The following is a 16,142-nucleotide window of genomic DNA, read 5'->3' as shown; positions in this document are numbered from 1 at the left end:
TTGTTAATGCATGCATTGAGTATTAAGTGTAGCCCATGTGGAAACATGTAACTTTTGGAGAATGGCATAAAGGTATTCTGTCATACCTACCATTGATCATATATGACCTTTCCCAGTGATGAGCGTGCAGTCAGAGCATCCATTTGTTCCATAGCAACTGCATCACGTCCTTTAGGAAACACTCTAAACAGACTAAAAGGCGTTTATGGTATTCCTATGTCAAGAAAATAAGGATACCGACAAGCACTTGTAATGTGGAAGCCTCTGGATAAGGTGGTTGTGAAATTTATCTACTTGTGCTATGTGCATCTCTGATTATTTTATTTAACTTGGGAAAGTTATTAACTTTCAGGTGACTATAAACAACTATTTTGCTTTCAATATATTTAAGATCTCCTCCTTAGAGACAGGTAGATAGATTAAAGATATATTTTATAGATATAATTATGATTACACTTTAATGAGCTAGATTTTGTATTGAGGGACTGGAGAGGCTCAAGAGTGAATATTAGATTTTAGTCTTGAGCAACTTAATAGTACTTAAGGCACTGCACAAGGGGGGAAAATAAAGGACAGGATGTGTGTGTGTGTGTGTGTCCTTGATTTTTAAAAATACAGTTTATAAATACCACTTTCAAATTTTTATGTAACTTCCATTCACCTAATATATAATCTAATTTTGTGTCATTTGTTACAAAACACTAGAGTTATATTTTGTAAGTGGAAAATAGAATTAATTTTCAAATGGATGATAGTAAAAGACAGAATAATGGCAGACGACACAAAAGAGCTAAAACCAAACATGGTTACCTCATAGAGGTAGTGTGTTTAGTTGCATATGAAAAGATATATTAATTATCACAATAGAAAAAGAAACAATCCAATTAAGAAGATACACTTAGGGGTCAGGTTTTATGCTATTTAGGCATAAATATGGTTGTATTTCTGGAAAATTTTAGACATGCTTCAGGAAAGGTCTAGTATTTTACCAAAATGCAACGAATTCCCTCATGTTTTCATATAATATTTTACAAAACACAGTTGTAACCATGGTTCCAAGTTCTGGGTGAAATTTAGATTTTTCATGGGATTTTAAAAATTGACACATGTAGGAGCCACTCTGTTCTCCTGTCCTCTTAGGGATCATTTCAGTTGGCCTTCATACTTAAATATTTTTACAAAATGCAAAAAGCATATTTTAATGCACTACAATTTTGTAAAAAAAAAAGGGCAAAAGGAAAACATGCACATACCTGTTTGGTTTTATGAACACACAGAGAGGATGAAATAGGAAGCAATGCTGTAGGCTCTCTGGAAAGGATGGCTAGGAGCTGGGATGGGCTGCAGATGCTACAGGGCATCAGCTTCCAAGAGGCCATGGTGGTTTCCAGACTTGTGCATGTCAGTTGATATTATGCTGGTAGTGTGAACTTTGCCATCCTGTGGGTGAATTTCCACCATGGATATAAGAAAGTATTATACATTGTGAGCTCCTACCCACCACAGAGGCAGGATCACATAGAAATAGAGTGAAATGAGAGGCAGCAACGAATGCTCCTTGGCACCTATTAAAAAAGCATGCCTTGTCTTTTGGAAGCATGATAGCGTTACACATATTCGCAAATAGTAAAATTCAATCACAATAGAATGAGTTAAAAAACTTTCTAAAACTAAAGCAAATGGAAACACACGAACAATTAGTTATTACTTTTACCAGCAGCGTGGGAAGTTAAAGGTAGAAATGCCCCAGGTAACCAATATTTGACTCTGTCAGTATTGGAGGGTAAATACATGAGGCTCTCTGGGGCTTGTTGGCCAACCAGACTAGCCAACAAGTGGCCTCCAGGTTCATGAAAGGCCCTGTGTCTAAAACTAAGATGGATAAGTAATTGAAGAAGACTTCTGACGACCTCTGCCACACCACCACATGCTGGCATTTGTACACACACGCATACACACACACACACACACCTCCATCACACATGTGCACACACAGAAATATAACACAAATCATGTTAGATCATACAGCTCTTTGGTAAGCAAAGATTTGTTGAAAGTTAATACTGTCCATATCCTGTCATGTAGAACTAGAATCTCATTTCAACATTGTCTCTTTCTAAAGGAAGTGGGACACACCTGAACATAACAGTATTAGTATATCAGAAACTTTACCAAAAGTTATATGTTTTATGTTTCAATGACCAAAACATCTTAATTCATCTGTATTGTTTTTGCTGCGTCGAGAAATAGACTCTAGCTGCCATGTCTCTCAGAAGGCAATTTTTAACTATTCATGTGTGGAATCTTCTGTTTTTTTTATTGGTACATTTCCCTAGAGATTTGCACCTATCAAATCCAGTACCCCAGCTCCTGGAACATATAATGAAACACGAACTGCATTTAAGTGCTCAAAGAAAAAATTAGGACAGTATTCGCCATTTGGACAGAGTGCTGCCCGGTTCACACAGGACTCCCGGGCGCAGGAAATGCCAGGTTTGCTGTTCATCTTTTACTCTGACTGTATGCAACTTATTGTCCTTAATAGGATGGTACATGGGTGAATTCAGTTGACTAAAGCTCTGTGCTTAGTGACATTATTAAAAGTAACAAATGTAAGTACTGACTAAGTGGTAAGCAGACAAATCAGTATATAGTGAAGTTTTAGTCAGATCAGTTAACAGAGCCAATTTAATAGAACATACATAACTTGAAGTAGTCATTCAGATATGTCGTATCTCGCTAATGGATATCTACTCACCCAAACAGACTTCTCTTGAAGAAAAACCAAACTATTCAGAGGATACTTAAATACTTATTGCAAGTATCTGAGTATCTTTACAAAAAACTTTCAACATCATAGAAAGTTGTTTATTTTTGTTTGAGTGAAAAGTATGTGAAACTTCATTCAGACTATCACTATAGAAAATATTCTTGAGTTATAGTTTTTTTAATGTAAAGAAGGAATGAAAAACTACAATAAGGTGACAGGAAAATTATTACGATAGATGAATTTTTTTGCATCTTAAATACATTTTACATCACCCTTCTAAAATTGTTTAGCTTGGTGATCTATTCATGTATTCTGTATTGAGGTTTAGCTTACACATAATAGAATAATTTTAAGTATATAGATCTATGGTCTTGATAAATGTATTAGTCAGCTATCATTCAAAGAGGTTCATGTGTTTTATTAATCAAAACAGCAGTTAAAATTGGTAATAAGAAGCACAGATTCTAGTTGTCTTGGTTGGTTTTATTGTCAAATGGACACAACCCAACTGCGGAGAACCATTTCACCTGAAGAATTGCATCTACAAGATTAGCCTGTGGCCGTGGCTATGGGACAATTTTCTTGATTGCTTCTTGATGTAGGTGGGTCCATTCTTGGATATGTGGGCCTGGACTTTAAGAAATGTAGCCGAGCAAGCCAGTGGAGGCAAGTCACTAAGTAGTATTCTTTCATGGGCTCTACCCCCAGGCTCCTATCTTGAGTTCCTACAGTAGGAAAAATCAAACTAGAACAGAAAACTGGCACTGAGATCCTGGGGGTATTGTTCTGATGGACCCGATTGTGTTTGACTTTGGAGCTTAGGGCTAGACAATGCTGTTGAATACTCAGAAGTTTTGGAAGCTTGGAAGATAAGATGTTGAGAGAGATGTGGAGGTTGGAGGCCTGGCTTGTGAAGTTTCAGAGAGAAGCAAAGACTCTTTTAGGACTGTTTTTATGAAATTTTGGATTAAGAATTCCAAAGTGGAATGCTTGCTTTCCTGGGAAAGTTGGTTCTGGTTAGCACTGGCTGAAGAATCAGTTGTATTTGATAAGATAGCAGCATCACTGAGGTGAAATCTTTTGAGATATATTTTCTCAGGGTCAGCACACAGACAATGTGGTCTAGGGGGTCAAGGCTTCATCTCAGGCTGGTAGCTGAGCTTTGTAATGGGTAGTGAGTCTTCTACATGGTACTGATTTTGAAAACATAAAGGATCATAGAGCGTAGATGCAGCTTGGCACCATTTGGGAAAGTTGGAATCCTCACAGAGAAGCCAGGGGGCCATTGATGCACGTGTAGCCTCGCTTATAGTGGAGGCCCCACCCAGGCTTGAAATTGTCAAGGGGAGAAGTTGAGGATGGAACCTTGAAGCAGGTTTGAGTCCATAGAGAGGGCCTGGCAGAGGCAGCCTCTGCTGAAGTGGACACTTTAGCAGATTGGAGATGCCGGGAGCGTGGGTGACTTCTAAAGACAGTGGAAGTGTGGAGCGGAGCACAAGACAAGCTGTGTGCCGTGAGTGTCAGGACAGGAGAGGTGGAGCTAGCACAAGACAAGCTGTGTGCCGTGAGTGTCAGGACAGGAGAGGTGGAGCTGCCCAAACTCTTTGGGTTCTGGATGACAGACACTGAAGTGTTTACATGTGTTTCAAACTGATTGTTCCTATGCCCTGGTTGCTTTTGGTCAATGTTTTTATCATTGCAACAGAAATCAAAGTAGGCTACTAGTAAAGATTAGAATATTAGGTAGGGACTTAGGGAGTCTTATTAGAGGCAAGTGGAGGTGGTTAGGTAACTTAGGCTGTGAAAATTATCATGGAAGGAATAATTTCCTTTGGTAGCTCTGCTCTGATGTCTTAAGGGTCCAGGATGTTGTCACTAGGGAAGAATATAGCTACCACTATTCTCAGGATGTTCCTTCTCAGCGCATTGGAGAATTCCTTTGTCAGTGATTTCCTGGAGTGGTTACTTCAGCTCAGCATAGTATGTGGCTTTCAAAAGGTATGAAACTGCTAACTTTTTCATACAGGAAACCACTGTTATTATTGAGTTTTGGAATAGCCCCATCACTCTTTAAAGTTTCTCACATGTACCATTGGGATTTATGTCCATCCCCACGCCTGTCCCCAGGCAACTTTTCTGAACCTGTGTTTTCTAAATTTTTGTGTAAGTAGAATCATTTAGAATTTTGTCACTGCTTTTTTTGCATGCTCTGACAGTTATTGATATTTACTCATTAACTTTATAAGCCTTGGATAAATTTTTGAAAAGTGTCTGTACTGTTGTATTCTAGCCAGAAATATAATATGTACCCCACTCTAAAGTATTTACTTAATGTTAGTGAGTTCAAAAAAATGTTCTTAAAAGTGTACTTTTTCTTATACACAATGTTCGTCATAATTTTAGGTCCTGGTTTTTATGATATTCCAAGCAACACTGTAATTGCCAAGGTTAAAAAAACCTGCTTGAAGAAACCAAAGAAAGCTGCATTTTGTTCTTCTGTCCCTCCACCTTTGATCATAGCTCAAAAAGAAAAAGTTTCCAGTGGTCCAGGACCTGGTAATTATCAGGTAATAGATTAATTACAAGACATTATCTTTATATATAACATATTTACACACAATATTAAGCCATTAGCACTCTCTAAAGTTTCATGTTATAGTAGAATTTCTAGGAAAGCATAGAAAGATATTCCTGTTACAATGTCCCATATGCTTTGGAAAGTTGAAAACTGATCGCATTGACCAGTAGATGAATGACAGCAGATAAAATAACTTACAAACTGAAGTTCTAGAGATTACAGATGTCACATTTGAAAGAATCTGCATTAAAGCTATGCTCAGGGGAAATTAACAAGGAAAGCAAAGGTCCAAGCTTTAGACCAAGAAATGGAGATATTAATACATAGTGGTTAAGGGTTAGGGAGAGGTAACAAGACAGCTAGTTTAAAATGGTAAGTTTTCTAATAAGGAGAAGCTTCTGTGTATATAAGGCCAGCAGTGGGGTCAGGAGATGAGAACAGGAGCTTGAGATTTTCATTCAGTGGAAGTATTGGTTAGCTTTTGACTAAGGATAACTTTATGGGATATAATATATTTTATAATGTATCCTATATGATATGTAATTATATAATGTCACAGAGGTTATACACAGTACAAGCATGTACAATATAATGATATAGTTATATATAATATAATTTATAAAATTTTTGTTAGTGTATATTCACTGTAAATGGTACTGGGTTGCATAATGGCATTTTAAACATTGTGTGTGTGTGTTGGTGTGTGTGTGTGTGTGTGTGTGTGCGTGCGTGTGTGTGTGAGATGGGATTTCTGTGTGGGTCAGAGGGTAACTTTCAGAAGTCAGTTTCCTACCTTCACCATGTAGGTAGGTTCTGGACATGAACTGGGGCTTTAGCCTTGGGAGCCAGTGTCTTTTCCTACTGAGCCATCTTTGGTCACAAAGTGATATTCTTGCACAAGTATTTAATATGTATAATATGATTCTAAGATGAGGCAATGGCATTAACAGTGCAAACAATGTAAAATATAATATGCTTAAGGATTTCAAGACACAGTTATGTCACTCCTGGACATATACCCAAAGGATACTCCATCATATACAAGGACACTTACTCAGCTATGTTCATAGCAGCTTTATTTATAATAGCCAGAACCTGAAAACAACCTAGATGCCAATCACATGAACAATGGATAAAGAAAATATGGTACATTTACACAGTGGAGTATTGCTCAGCTGTTAAAAACTAAGACATCAGGAAATTTAAAGGCAAATGGATGAGTCTAGAAGAAAATCATCCTGAGTAAGGTAATGCAGACCTAGAAAGACATAGTATGTACTCACATATAAGTGGATATTAGCTGTGCAGTAAAGGATAACCAGGTTACAATTCACAGCTCCAGAGTGACTAGTAACAAGGAGGAACCAAGGGGGACTAATGGATCTCCCTGGGAAGGAGAAATAGAAGAGATTTTGTAGGTGGTCAGGGGGTGGGTGGGTATGGGAGCATGAGGGATTAGGCTGGGGATAGATGAAGGGGAAGGGTATTGAAAGAGGTAACTGGAAAGGGGAGATTTCCGGGTCAGATAGCAACCTGGCACAAGGTAAACTCCCCGGAATCTACAAGAACCCCTGTTAAAACTCCTAGCAATAGTGTTTCTGTAACCTGAAATGTCCATTTCCTGTGACCAGGCAAGACTTCCAGGGTAGGGATTGGGACATCAACCAGCCACAAAATCTTTGACCTACAGTCTGTCCTGCCTATGGGGTGTGCTGGGATAAGGGTGGCACAGAGATTGTGCACAGAGGGTGGCAATGACTGGTACAGCCTGAAACCCATGCCGTGAGAGTGAGCCCACCCCTGACCCAGAGATTTAGGATAGAACCAAATACAACTGGAGAAAAAAATATCAACGTAAGATGCCTAATGATATTCTGCTCTACTCATAAACTGGTGACTACCCCAGTTGTCATTAGAGATGACAAACACATGCAGAGATCTATAGCCAAAGATTAGGCTGAGCTCAGGGAATCTTGCTGAAGAGAGGGAGGAAAGATTGTAATAGCCAGAGGGGTCAATGAAAACCCACAGAAACAGCTATCCTGGGCTTACAGAAACACAGAATCTGAACCAACAACCACAGAGCCTGCATGGCACCAACCTAAGCTCTCTACAAATGTGACAATTGTGTAGCTTTGTCTTCTTGTGAGACTCCTAACAGTGGGAGCAGGGTTTGTCCCTAAGACTTTGGCTGTCTGTGTCTTTTGGAACCTGGATTGCCTTGCCCAGCCTCAACACAAGGGGAGGTGCTTATACTTACTACACCATGCTTTGTTGATACCCATGGGAGGCTTGCCTTTCTGATAGAAACAGAGGAGTGGACTGGAGGTGGGTTGATGGAGGGGAGTTGGGGGATGGAATGGGGGGAAATGAGGGAGGGGAAACTGTGGTCTGGATGTAAAATTAATAATTTAATTAAAAAGGTGGGAATTGTGTAAGTATTTAATTCAATGCTCTGAATTAATGGTGCAAGAGCATTTTTACATTTTATTATACATAAAATATGTTATTAAACATTGAGTTTTTCAGATCTTTTATATCTTTGAAAGTTACTTTTTCAGATTTATTTTCTAAGCAGACAGCCCCAACATTTGTTTTTTATGTAAATATTTTATTGCTTTTGTGTATTTTTCCAGGCTCTGTTTTCAATATGATTTTTATATTAAACAGTTTTCAAAGATATTATACTTTTGCCTCAAACAGAGGGCAGGTTAACTACTTATTATAAAAGACTCAAGTTCCTTATATCCGTGTTTTCTTCCACAAAAAAGCCGTTGTTTGCAGGTATCCACTGGTCTCTAGCATGCCCTCTGGACAGGGAGGACCAGCACAGGACTGCTGACACATGATGTGTCATTATGGGTAAAAGCTCTTGTTAGCATCCAAAACTAACAATACTTGGTAACTTGAAATATGCCATAATGGGAGACTCCGATATCCACATTTAATTAATTTATAGATATTTCTGTTTTATTGTTTTCCTTCTATATCCCACAACCCTTCACAGTATAATAGATAGTCTTCAATAGCTATCTGGTTTTGTCAACTTATTTTCTATCCAAGTCATCAGTTTATTAATGAGTTGTTAAATGAACAAGTTTTTAGTCTTTTTATTGGTAGATTTTTTTATGTTTCTAAACTTCATTTCAAACTTTTTCACATGACCTTTTATGTATGTATTCTCTAACACAGATTCAGTTTCATACCAACATTTTCATTATGATTATAAAAACTAGCACATTAAATATACCATAGTTATTTTAAGGATCCTGTCATTAATTTAAATAGTTTTTAGAACATTTTGCTATGCTTTGTGTAAGATGTATCATTAGTTCATTATTTTTAAATTGGCATTGTTTTTCCCATTGGAGTCTTGCAGCATCCTTTGATCATCATCCTCCAACTAAAAATAATTAGTCTTACCATTTCTTCAACAATCCTGACTTAGAGCATTTTCACTCCATGTTGCTACATTGTCTCAGGCCCTAAATTTGTATATTTTAAACTCTTGGAACATTACTGCTTTGTATCATTTGTATTCACTGATATGCCATTACCACAGACTCACTTTCTGCATTTTCCTGTTTCTGTCAGGGATTTTCTTCTGCCTTCCTGAAAAATAGACATCTTGTGTTTCTCCTTGTCTAGGTCGGCTGTTGCTGAGTCATTGTAGGCTTGCTTTGTAGTGTATACATTTTGGATTTTTGGGGAGGTGTACATTTTTAGGTTGCTGCTTACTTTCAGCACTTTAATGATGCCATTGTGAGAAGTGAGTTGTTCTGCATATTGTTTTTCAAGGGAAATGGGTGGATGTTTTTGTGTCTTTCATTTGTATATTAGGTGTGACTAAGTGTTGCTTTCCTTTCAATACATATGTCGCAAAATTGCTGAGCCGTTACATCTTGGCTTGCTGTGGGGTGTCAATTTGAAATAATTCTTGTCTCTTGCTTCTTCATATATTTCTTATGCCATATCCTTTCCCAGTTTTTGGATCCTAATACATATGTATATTGGATTATTTGTCATACTCTGAACATCTCTTAGCATATCTCTGTGTTGCACATTTTTTTCTCTTCTTCATGCTTGGGTGTATAAATTTTCTGTTAGGAGAATCTGCAATTTTTAACTGTTTATCAAAATGAAGCTATTGAATTATTAAAATACAGTTTATTTTCTTTTTTATTGAAATAATTATATTCATACAATATATTCTAATATGGTTTCCTCTTCCTTAACTCTTCCTTGACCCTTCCTGTCTCTTGAACCACCCAACTCCATGCCCTTTCGTATTCTCTTTCTTTATGAAGCAAACAAACAGGAAAACAACAAAAATTGCCCAAACAAACCAGAATTTAAAAAGAAAAGCAAAGAAAAAAACCATAAGGAACACATACAGGCACAAGCACAATTAATTTCACATATTATTGTTTCAATTCTAGAATTCTTTCTTTTATTATTGTATGTTGAGTACATAAACTAATGGGTTTAATTATGATATTCCCAAACACATATATTATGCATTTGACTATTTTCATATTTTCTTTTGACTTTCTCCAGTCCCCTCTTTGTTCCTGATGCCCACCTAATGCTGCTCCATATAGCCTTCCTCTAATTTCTAGTCTTGTTTTTAAAATAAGTTTAGATTGTACACATGAGAGAAAGCATGCAGCATTTGTTTTCATGGGCCTAGCTTATGTAGCCTAACAAGATGATCTTCAGCCCTCCCAGATACCTTTCCTATATCCCCTCCAGTGACTCTCACTGTCAAATTGATAATGCCTTGTCTTTGATTATTGTTTTACACACACATATATGTATGTATACATATGCACAAATATTTAATTACAACGTGCTAAGACTAGTTTTGTCACTTCTATATATATGGGTTCAAGACTGCCCACTTTGTATTAGACAATAAACAAATTCTCCATCTCCCAATAATTCATTTTCTATAGTTCATTGCCTAGGGGGTGGAGCCCTGTGAAAAATTCGATCCACGTTAGCTTGTGTATTGATACTGGCATTGCTCCTGTCTTGTTATGTAGCTATATTTAGGAGATATTGTTTCATATCTGACTTCCTTATAGTCTAGCTGTTACCATCCTTCTGCTCCCTCTTGCACGATGTTCCCTGAACCATAGATTCAGGCACTGTGATGCAGCTGCATTCATTGGAACTAGGCTCCTGCAATCCATCAGTCTCTTCATTGTGTCCAGTTGTGGTTTCCTGTAGAAGCTTCTATCTGCTGTAAAGATAAGCTTCTCCAATGAAGTGTGGTAGCTATACCTATCTGTGGGTTATAAAGCTAAGATTTAGAGCACAGTAAGGAATAACAGAGGTCTGTCAAAGTGGCAGTCGTTGACTCTTTTCTAGTGACTGCACTGGCTTCAGAAGTTGGCTAGATTCTAATTCGAGGTATGATTTCGCCTCTGTTGAGAGTGCCATATGTCCAGGTAGACAGCTGTTGGTTACTACCACATACAGCACCTTTACAGGTAACTTGCTCATCAGTGCTGTGGCTCATAGATGTTGCATCTGGGTAAGACTACGAATTGGTCCCCTCCCTTGGCAGCTTGAACAGTATTTTCTGGTACTATGGAAACTGGACTGGAGGAAGGAGGTGTTCATGTATCCAGCTTGAATATGAGTTTTGTGTCTTAAGGGACCAGTGTCTTCCCAATACAGGCTTACCTTCAACTTCCGAGAAGCAACTGAAGGCTACATCGATAGGTTCTGTTGTTTTGGGAGTCACTTGCACTGCATTGTTCAACCATTGAAAAGCATTTCTTATGCCTGGTATTGGGTTTTTGTTTGTTTGTGGTTCTTTTGAGGAACATAGTCAGCTCAAGCATATGTTCCACAAGTTATGATTCCATAGCTTGAATATTTGGCTGCAAAAATATTGTTGTGTTGGTACTTCTTTTGGCATGCTGGCTGTGATTCATTTGTATATATACCCAGGAGTGTACACCTATAGGTGGATCATTTGGAATTTGTTGTTAGTTATTTGAAAGAGTCTTTATAGTGATTTTAATAGTAGCCACATTATTTTATGCTCCCAACAATAGTTTACAAGGGTTCTTTATTTTTTGCCTGCATCCTCACCAGCATTTGCTGTCTTATTTCTGTTTTTACCCCTCCCCCGCTCTTCTCCCCATTGTGTGTGTTTGTGTATGCACCCGCATGTGAGTGCAGGTCTCACAGAGGCCAGAAGGCTTTGGATCCTCTGTAAGCAGCTGTGTTCCATTGGAAATCAGTGCCGGGAACCAAACTTGGGTCTTCTGCAAGAGCAGTTATGTGCTCTTAACCACTGGGTCGTCTCTCCAGCCCTTCATTTGGTTTTTTGGATAATAGCTGTGTTTACTGGGATGACAGAATTGTAGTATGGTTTTGCTTCTCATTTCTCTGATACTGAAGATGCTGAAAAATTTTCGTGTATTTATTGGTCATTTAATTTTCATCTTTAATTTTACTTTTATTTAATGAATGATTTGAGGAACACTACTGTTAGTAGTTCTTCTCTAAGGTTCTGGAAGATTTGGTAGTGCATTTTTCTGGTTTGCAATTTTTTTTAAGTTGGGAAACTTTCTTAGTGCTTCAGTTTACCCAAGTGTAATGTATTTGTTGGAAATAGACACCTCCAACTTTCCCCACTTTTAATGGAAATATTTGAACTTTGTCCTTGTTTTCTACTATGTTGGGTTTAAGTTTGTCACATATAGTCTTTATTGTTATGAAGTATGAACCTTTGTTCCCATTTTATTTTCACAAAAAATTGTGTTTATTGCTAAAGGATCAGATAGTTTTACAGAGAGAACATGTAAGGATATATTTGGCTTTTTAGTAACTTAATTTGCTATTTATTTATTACTTATTTAGTTAACCATAAAATAAATAAAGAAGCAGATGTATCAGACCATTACCTACTATGTTCCAAATTCTGAAATACTAAATACAAATATGAAGTTAGGATATGAAAACAATGAAGTCTATGACGATGAGAAAATAAATCTTTATCCTTGTATAAACAAATAATGTTGCAACTGTTTATACAGTTTAAATGAATACAGATGAATAAATTAGATTAATTGGAAACATTGCTTCACAGGGATTAATTAATTGTAAATTAAAATTGTAGATTACCTGCTTCTTCTAACATATTAACTTTCATCTTCAGTGCATGTGAGGGATTGCCATATTAAAAGAGTATTGATCATTTTACTTAGAAAACATATTAGTTCAGAACTGCACATAATTAAGTTAAATTTTAGCTAATATGTTTTATGTATTAATAATAAAGTGTTAACAAATAATGCTATATAATTGTATGTATAAATTATAATTGTATATTAGTGAGATTACAACATACTGGTTGTGATATTGAAAAGTAATTGATATCTAAATATGATATTTGAGTATAGCTTTATTCTAATGTTTATTTTGCTACTTTATTTATTTTTCTGGTTTTTGAGACAGAGCTTCTCTCTGTAGCTCTGAATGTCCTGGCTAGCCTCAAATTCACAGAGATCCACCTGACTATGCCTCCTGAATGCTGGGATGAAAGGTGTATACTACTACACTCATCTAGTTACTTTTAACTTTTGAAATTATAGTTTGATTTCATATTTCCACCATCAGTTATTCCTTCCAAACTCTCTCCTACACCCCTACTTTCTCTCTTTCAAATTCATGGTCTCATTCTTCAATAATTGTTGTGATTTGCACGTAGTTCTAAATATATGTTCAACTTGTTCCGTCTGTTTCATGTTACTCCTGTGTTTCTTTTTCAGGGTTGATCATTGGCTGTATAGCAGTTGATGCGCTTCTCACTGGAAACTACCATTTCTCTTACTCTCTCTGTCCCTTAGTTGCTTGCAGTTCTTAGAGTATGGTTGAGGACTCAGTAGGCTTTCTCCACACTAGTCCATGTCTACTGTTGTTGCCCTTGTTCAGCTCATGTTTAGGCAGCAGTGTTAGTGAGACACCATGGGTATAGCTTCTGACAATCCTAGGAGACACAACCTCATAATAGCCTCACTTTACTTACTTAAGTAATTTATAAAGATCAATTATACTTAACTACAGGCTTTATAATCAACTGTTTCCATTGTATTAACTCATTGAATTTAAGGATTTTTCTTTTGAATCTTTGTCTACTTCTATTAGTGGGGTAATAGTATTGACAGGCTTCATTCTTTGAATGCTTATTGTTTCTAGTACTAATTAATAAGTGATATATACTCTTTTACCTCTTTATTTCAATGTGATCTTTTTGAATTCACAGGTTGATAAAATTCTTGATGAATTACCTAACTTGACCAACAAAAATGTTGCTTTCTTGTCAAGAACAGGAAGAACTACAGTAGTACCACAGACGGTAAGAAGAAACTAATCCCTGAACTTATTTGTAGTTTTAGAAATAGAACAGACTATGCAATGTAGAAATTACACAAGGGACTTAGAAAATGACCTCAGTAACCTGCTCTGTTGTCTTTAACTAGCGTAACACCCCCACATTTATCAAAAGTACACATTGCTGTAAGAGACTATTATACATGGGCTTGTAGAGTCAGACGACATTATTGACAGTACCTACATGAAAGCTGAACTTAATGTGTTGAATTTGAAATGGAAAGTTCACTTTATATTCCACTCAGTTTACTCATAAAAGTGGGTGTCTCTCTTTATAATTTAATTCCATTTTGAAACCTAAGACTCACTGGTGATTCTTTAGTCCTATTAGGATGTATTTCAAACTGTATTTATTTGAATTTTCCTAATAATTACCAATTTTATAAATGGCTTATACTGGATAAATGGAAGAAGTAAAGCAAATTAAACTTAAAAATGAAGGTACCATTTTGTTCAGATTGAATTTATTTAAAAGTTCTCAAAATAGTTAAAAAGTTAGATATATTAATAATGATGCTGTTGTATTTGTGCGTGTTTGAATTCATATGCTGACATCTGAGTCCCCAAAATGATAACATTAGATGAAACTTACTGGGAAGTGACAAAGTCACAAGGGCAGGAGCTCCTTGGCCCTTCCAGGATATTAAACCCAAGAGGGCTGCCATTTGTGGGGAGGTAAGCCATGTCACTTGCTGAATCTGTTTGTGCCTTGATATTGTCCTTTCCAGCCTCAGAATGTGGAGAAATAAGCTTTTATAGCTTACAGAATTTTATTGCACTCCAAACTAAAGCAGATGTTACAATGTAACCATAGGTAACTAAGGCATCATTCAAATATTGTTGAAATGAGATCATCTTTAAAATATATTATTAATGGCAAACAGGCAAAATAGATTATCAACCAGCATTAAAAATACAGGAAAACATCCAATGAAGAGCCCTGCTGAGATCAAACTGCTAAGTCAGAGATGGCTGAGTTAATTTATAATCTTTTTAGTGACAAAGTAACTGGTTCAAGAACAGGGTGAACTACATTAAGAAAGAAACAGAACAGTAATAATTACTATTGTTGTGAATTTTTAGGAAATCATAGGAATGTTGTGAAATTCAGAATTGAATTTTTTCACCATTAACTGGCAACCTGAAATAGGATGAAAATTAGCATCAGGTTGTATGAAATTGTTTTGCAATTGTTGGATTCAGAACGTTGTTCTGTCCCTACTTGAAGAGCAGCAGGAGGTCAGTGGCTGCTGAATGGGAGAAACATTTGCCTCAAGGGATGAGCTCCCACAAAGGCTGTCTCATCACAAGTGGTCAGCTCTAAACACATGTACATTCAAGCAAAGTCTACCAAACTCAGAAGGTCATATATTCATGCATACAAATATAGGCATATTAACAGACATGTAAAATAATAAAGAAGAGGTCATGAATTTGGGAGTGGGGGAAGGAGCTGGAGAAGGGTGGGTGAGAGGCAGGAGAGCTATAGATGCAGTGCTCACATATGAAATTCTCAGAAAATACCATTAAAGAAGGCAATTTAGAATGGTGTAGTGGTGTCTTGAGCTGTGGGTGATTTTCTGTAGTTGTTCAGTGAGTGAGCAGTCCTGACAGCTCATTTCTTCACCATGGAAGAGTTCCAGAGTCGAGCTGGAGGTTCTTCAGTGCCTCATTGTCATATATACACAGGATCCACAGTGAAACACGCTGGAGGGAATCTGTGACTGAAATGAAAACGTTGTTTCCAGTGGCTCTAGAATATGCCATAATATTGCAGGCAGTAGGGATGTGTGCGTGCTGTCCCTAAGACACTGCAGGACTGCGCATGTGCACTTTACCGTGTGGAGAGAGCTGCTACAGCTGAGTTCTCAGGGAAGAGGGTGTTACCTTCTACCTCATCACACTCATGTTGTCCTTTGTCTTTCTCTGTAGATGACAACCTATTCTTGGTATGGTCTTAAATCTTTTAAAATTTCTTTTATAAATTTTAATATAATTACACCATTTCTCCCTTCCGTTTCCTCCTTCCAAACCTTTCCACATACCCCTCCCTGTTTTCTTTCCAAATCATGACCTTTTTTTCATTAATCACTGTTATACATCTATGCATCTGTATAAGCATATGTGTTCCTAAGTATATAAATATAACTAACTTAAGCTTGTATGTGTGTTTTACATTTGTTATTTATTTGTGTTAGTGTGTGTGTGTGTGTGTGTGTGTGTGCATGTCACAGTGCATATGGAGGCAGAGAACAATTAGTAAGTATTGGTTCCCTCTTTCCATCGTGTGGGTTCTGGGGAACTGATCTCAGATCTTCTATGGTGGTCCCCTTTCTGGCCACTTAGAGTTGTCTTTTCAGATGTCAAACACTTACTAGTAAA

General features: G+C 37.0%; 1 protein-coding gene across 2 annotated transcripts in view; it reads left to right on the top strand.

Moving 5' to 3' along the window:
• Window positions 1-16,142, top strand: part of Stpg2 (sperm tail PG-rich repeat containing 2) — a 456,622-nt gene that overhangs the window by 109,104 nt on the left and 331,376 nt on the right. For both annotated transcript variants that reach the window (XM_040751713.1, XM_040751712.1), the window contains exons 8-10: window positions 2,337-2,493; window positions 5,174-5,337; window positions 13,633-13,725. In XM_040751713.1, coding sequence (XP_040607647.1) covers window positions 2,337-2,493; window positions 5,174-5,337; window positions 13,633-13,725 — 414 coding nt within the window. The remainder of the gene's footprint in view (window positions 1-2,336; window positions 2,494-5,173; window positions 5,338-13,632; window positions 13,726-16,142) is intronic.

This window comes from Mesocricetus auratus, unplaced genomic scaffold, assembly GCF_017639785.1.
Source record: "Mesocricetus auratus isolate SY011 unplaced genomic scaffold, BCM_Maur_2.0 Super-Scaffold_100009, whole genome shotgun sequence".
NCBI classification, from domain to species: Eukaryota; Metazoa; Chordata; class Mammalia; order Rodentia; family Cricetidae; genus Mesocricetus; species Mesocricetus auratus.
The sequence above is the reverse complement of the archived record's forward strand: the minus strand, read 5'-3'. Positions and strand labels throughout refer to the sequence as shown.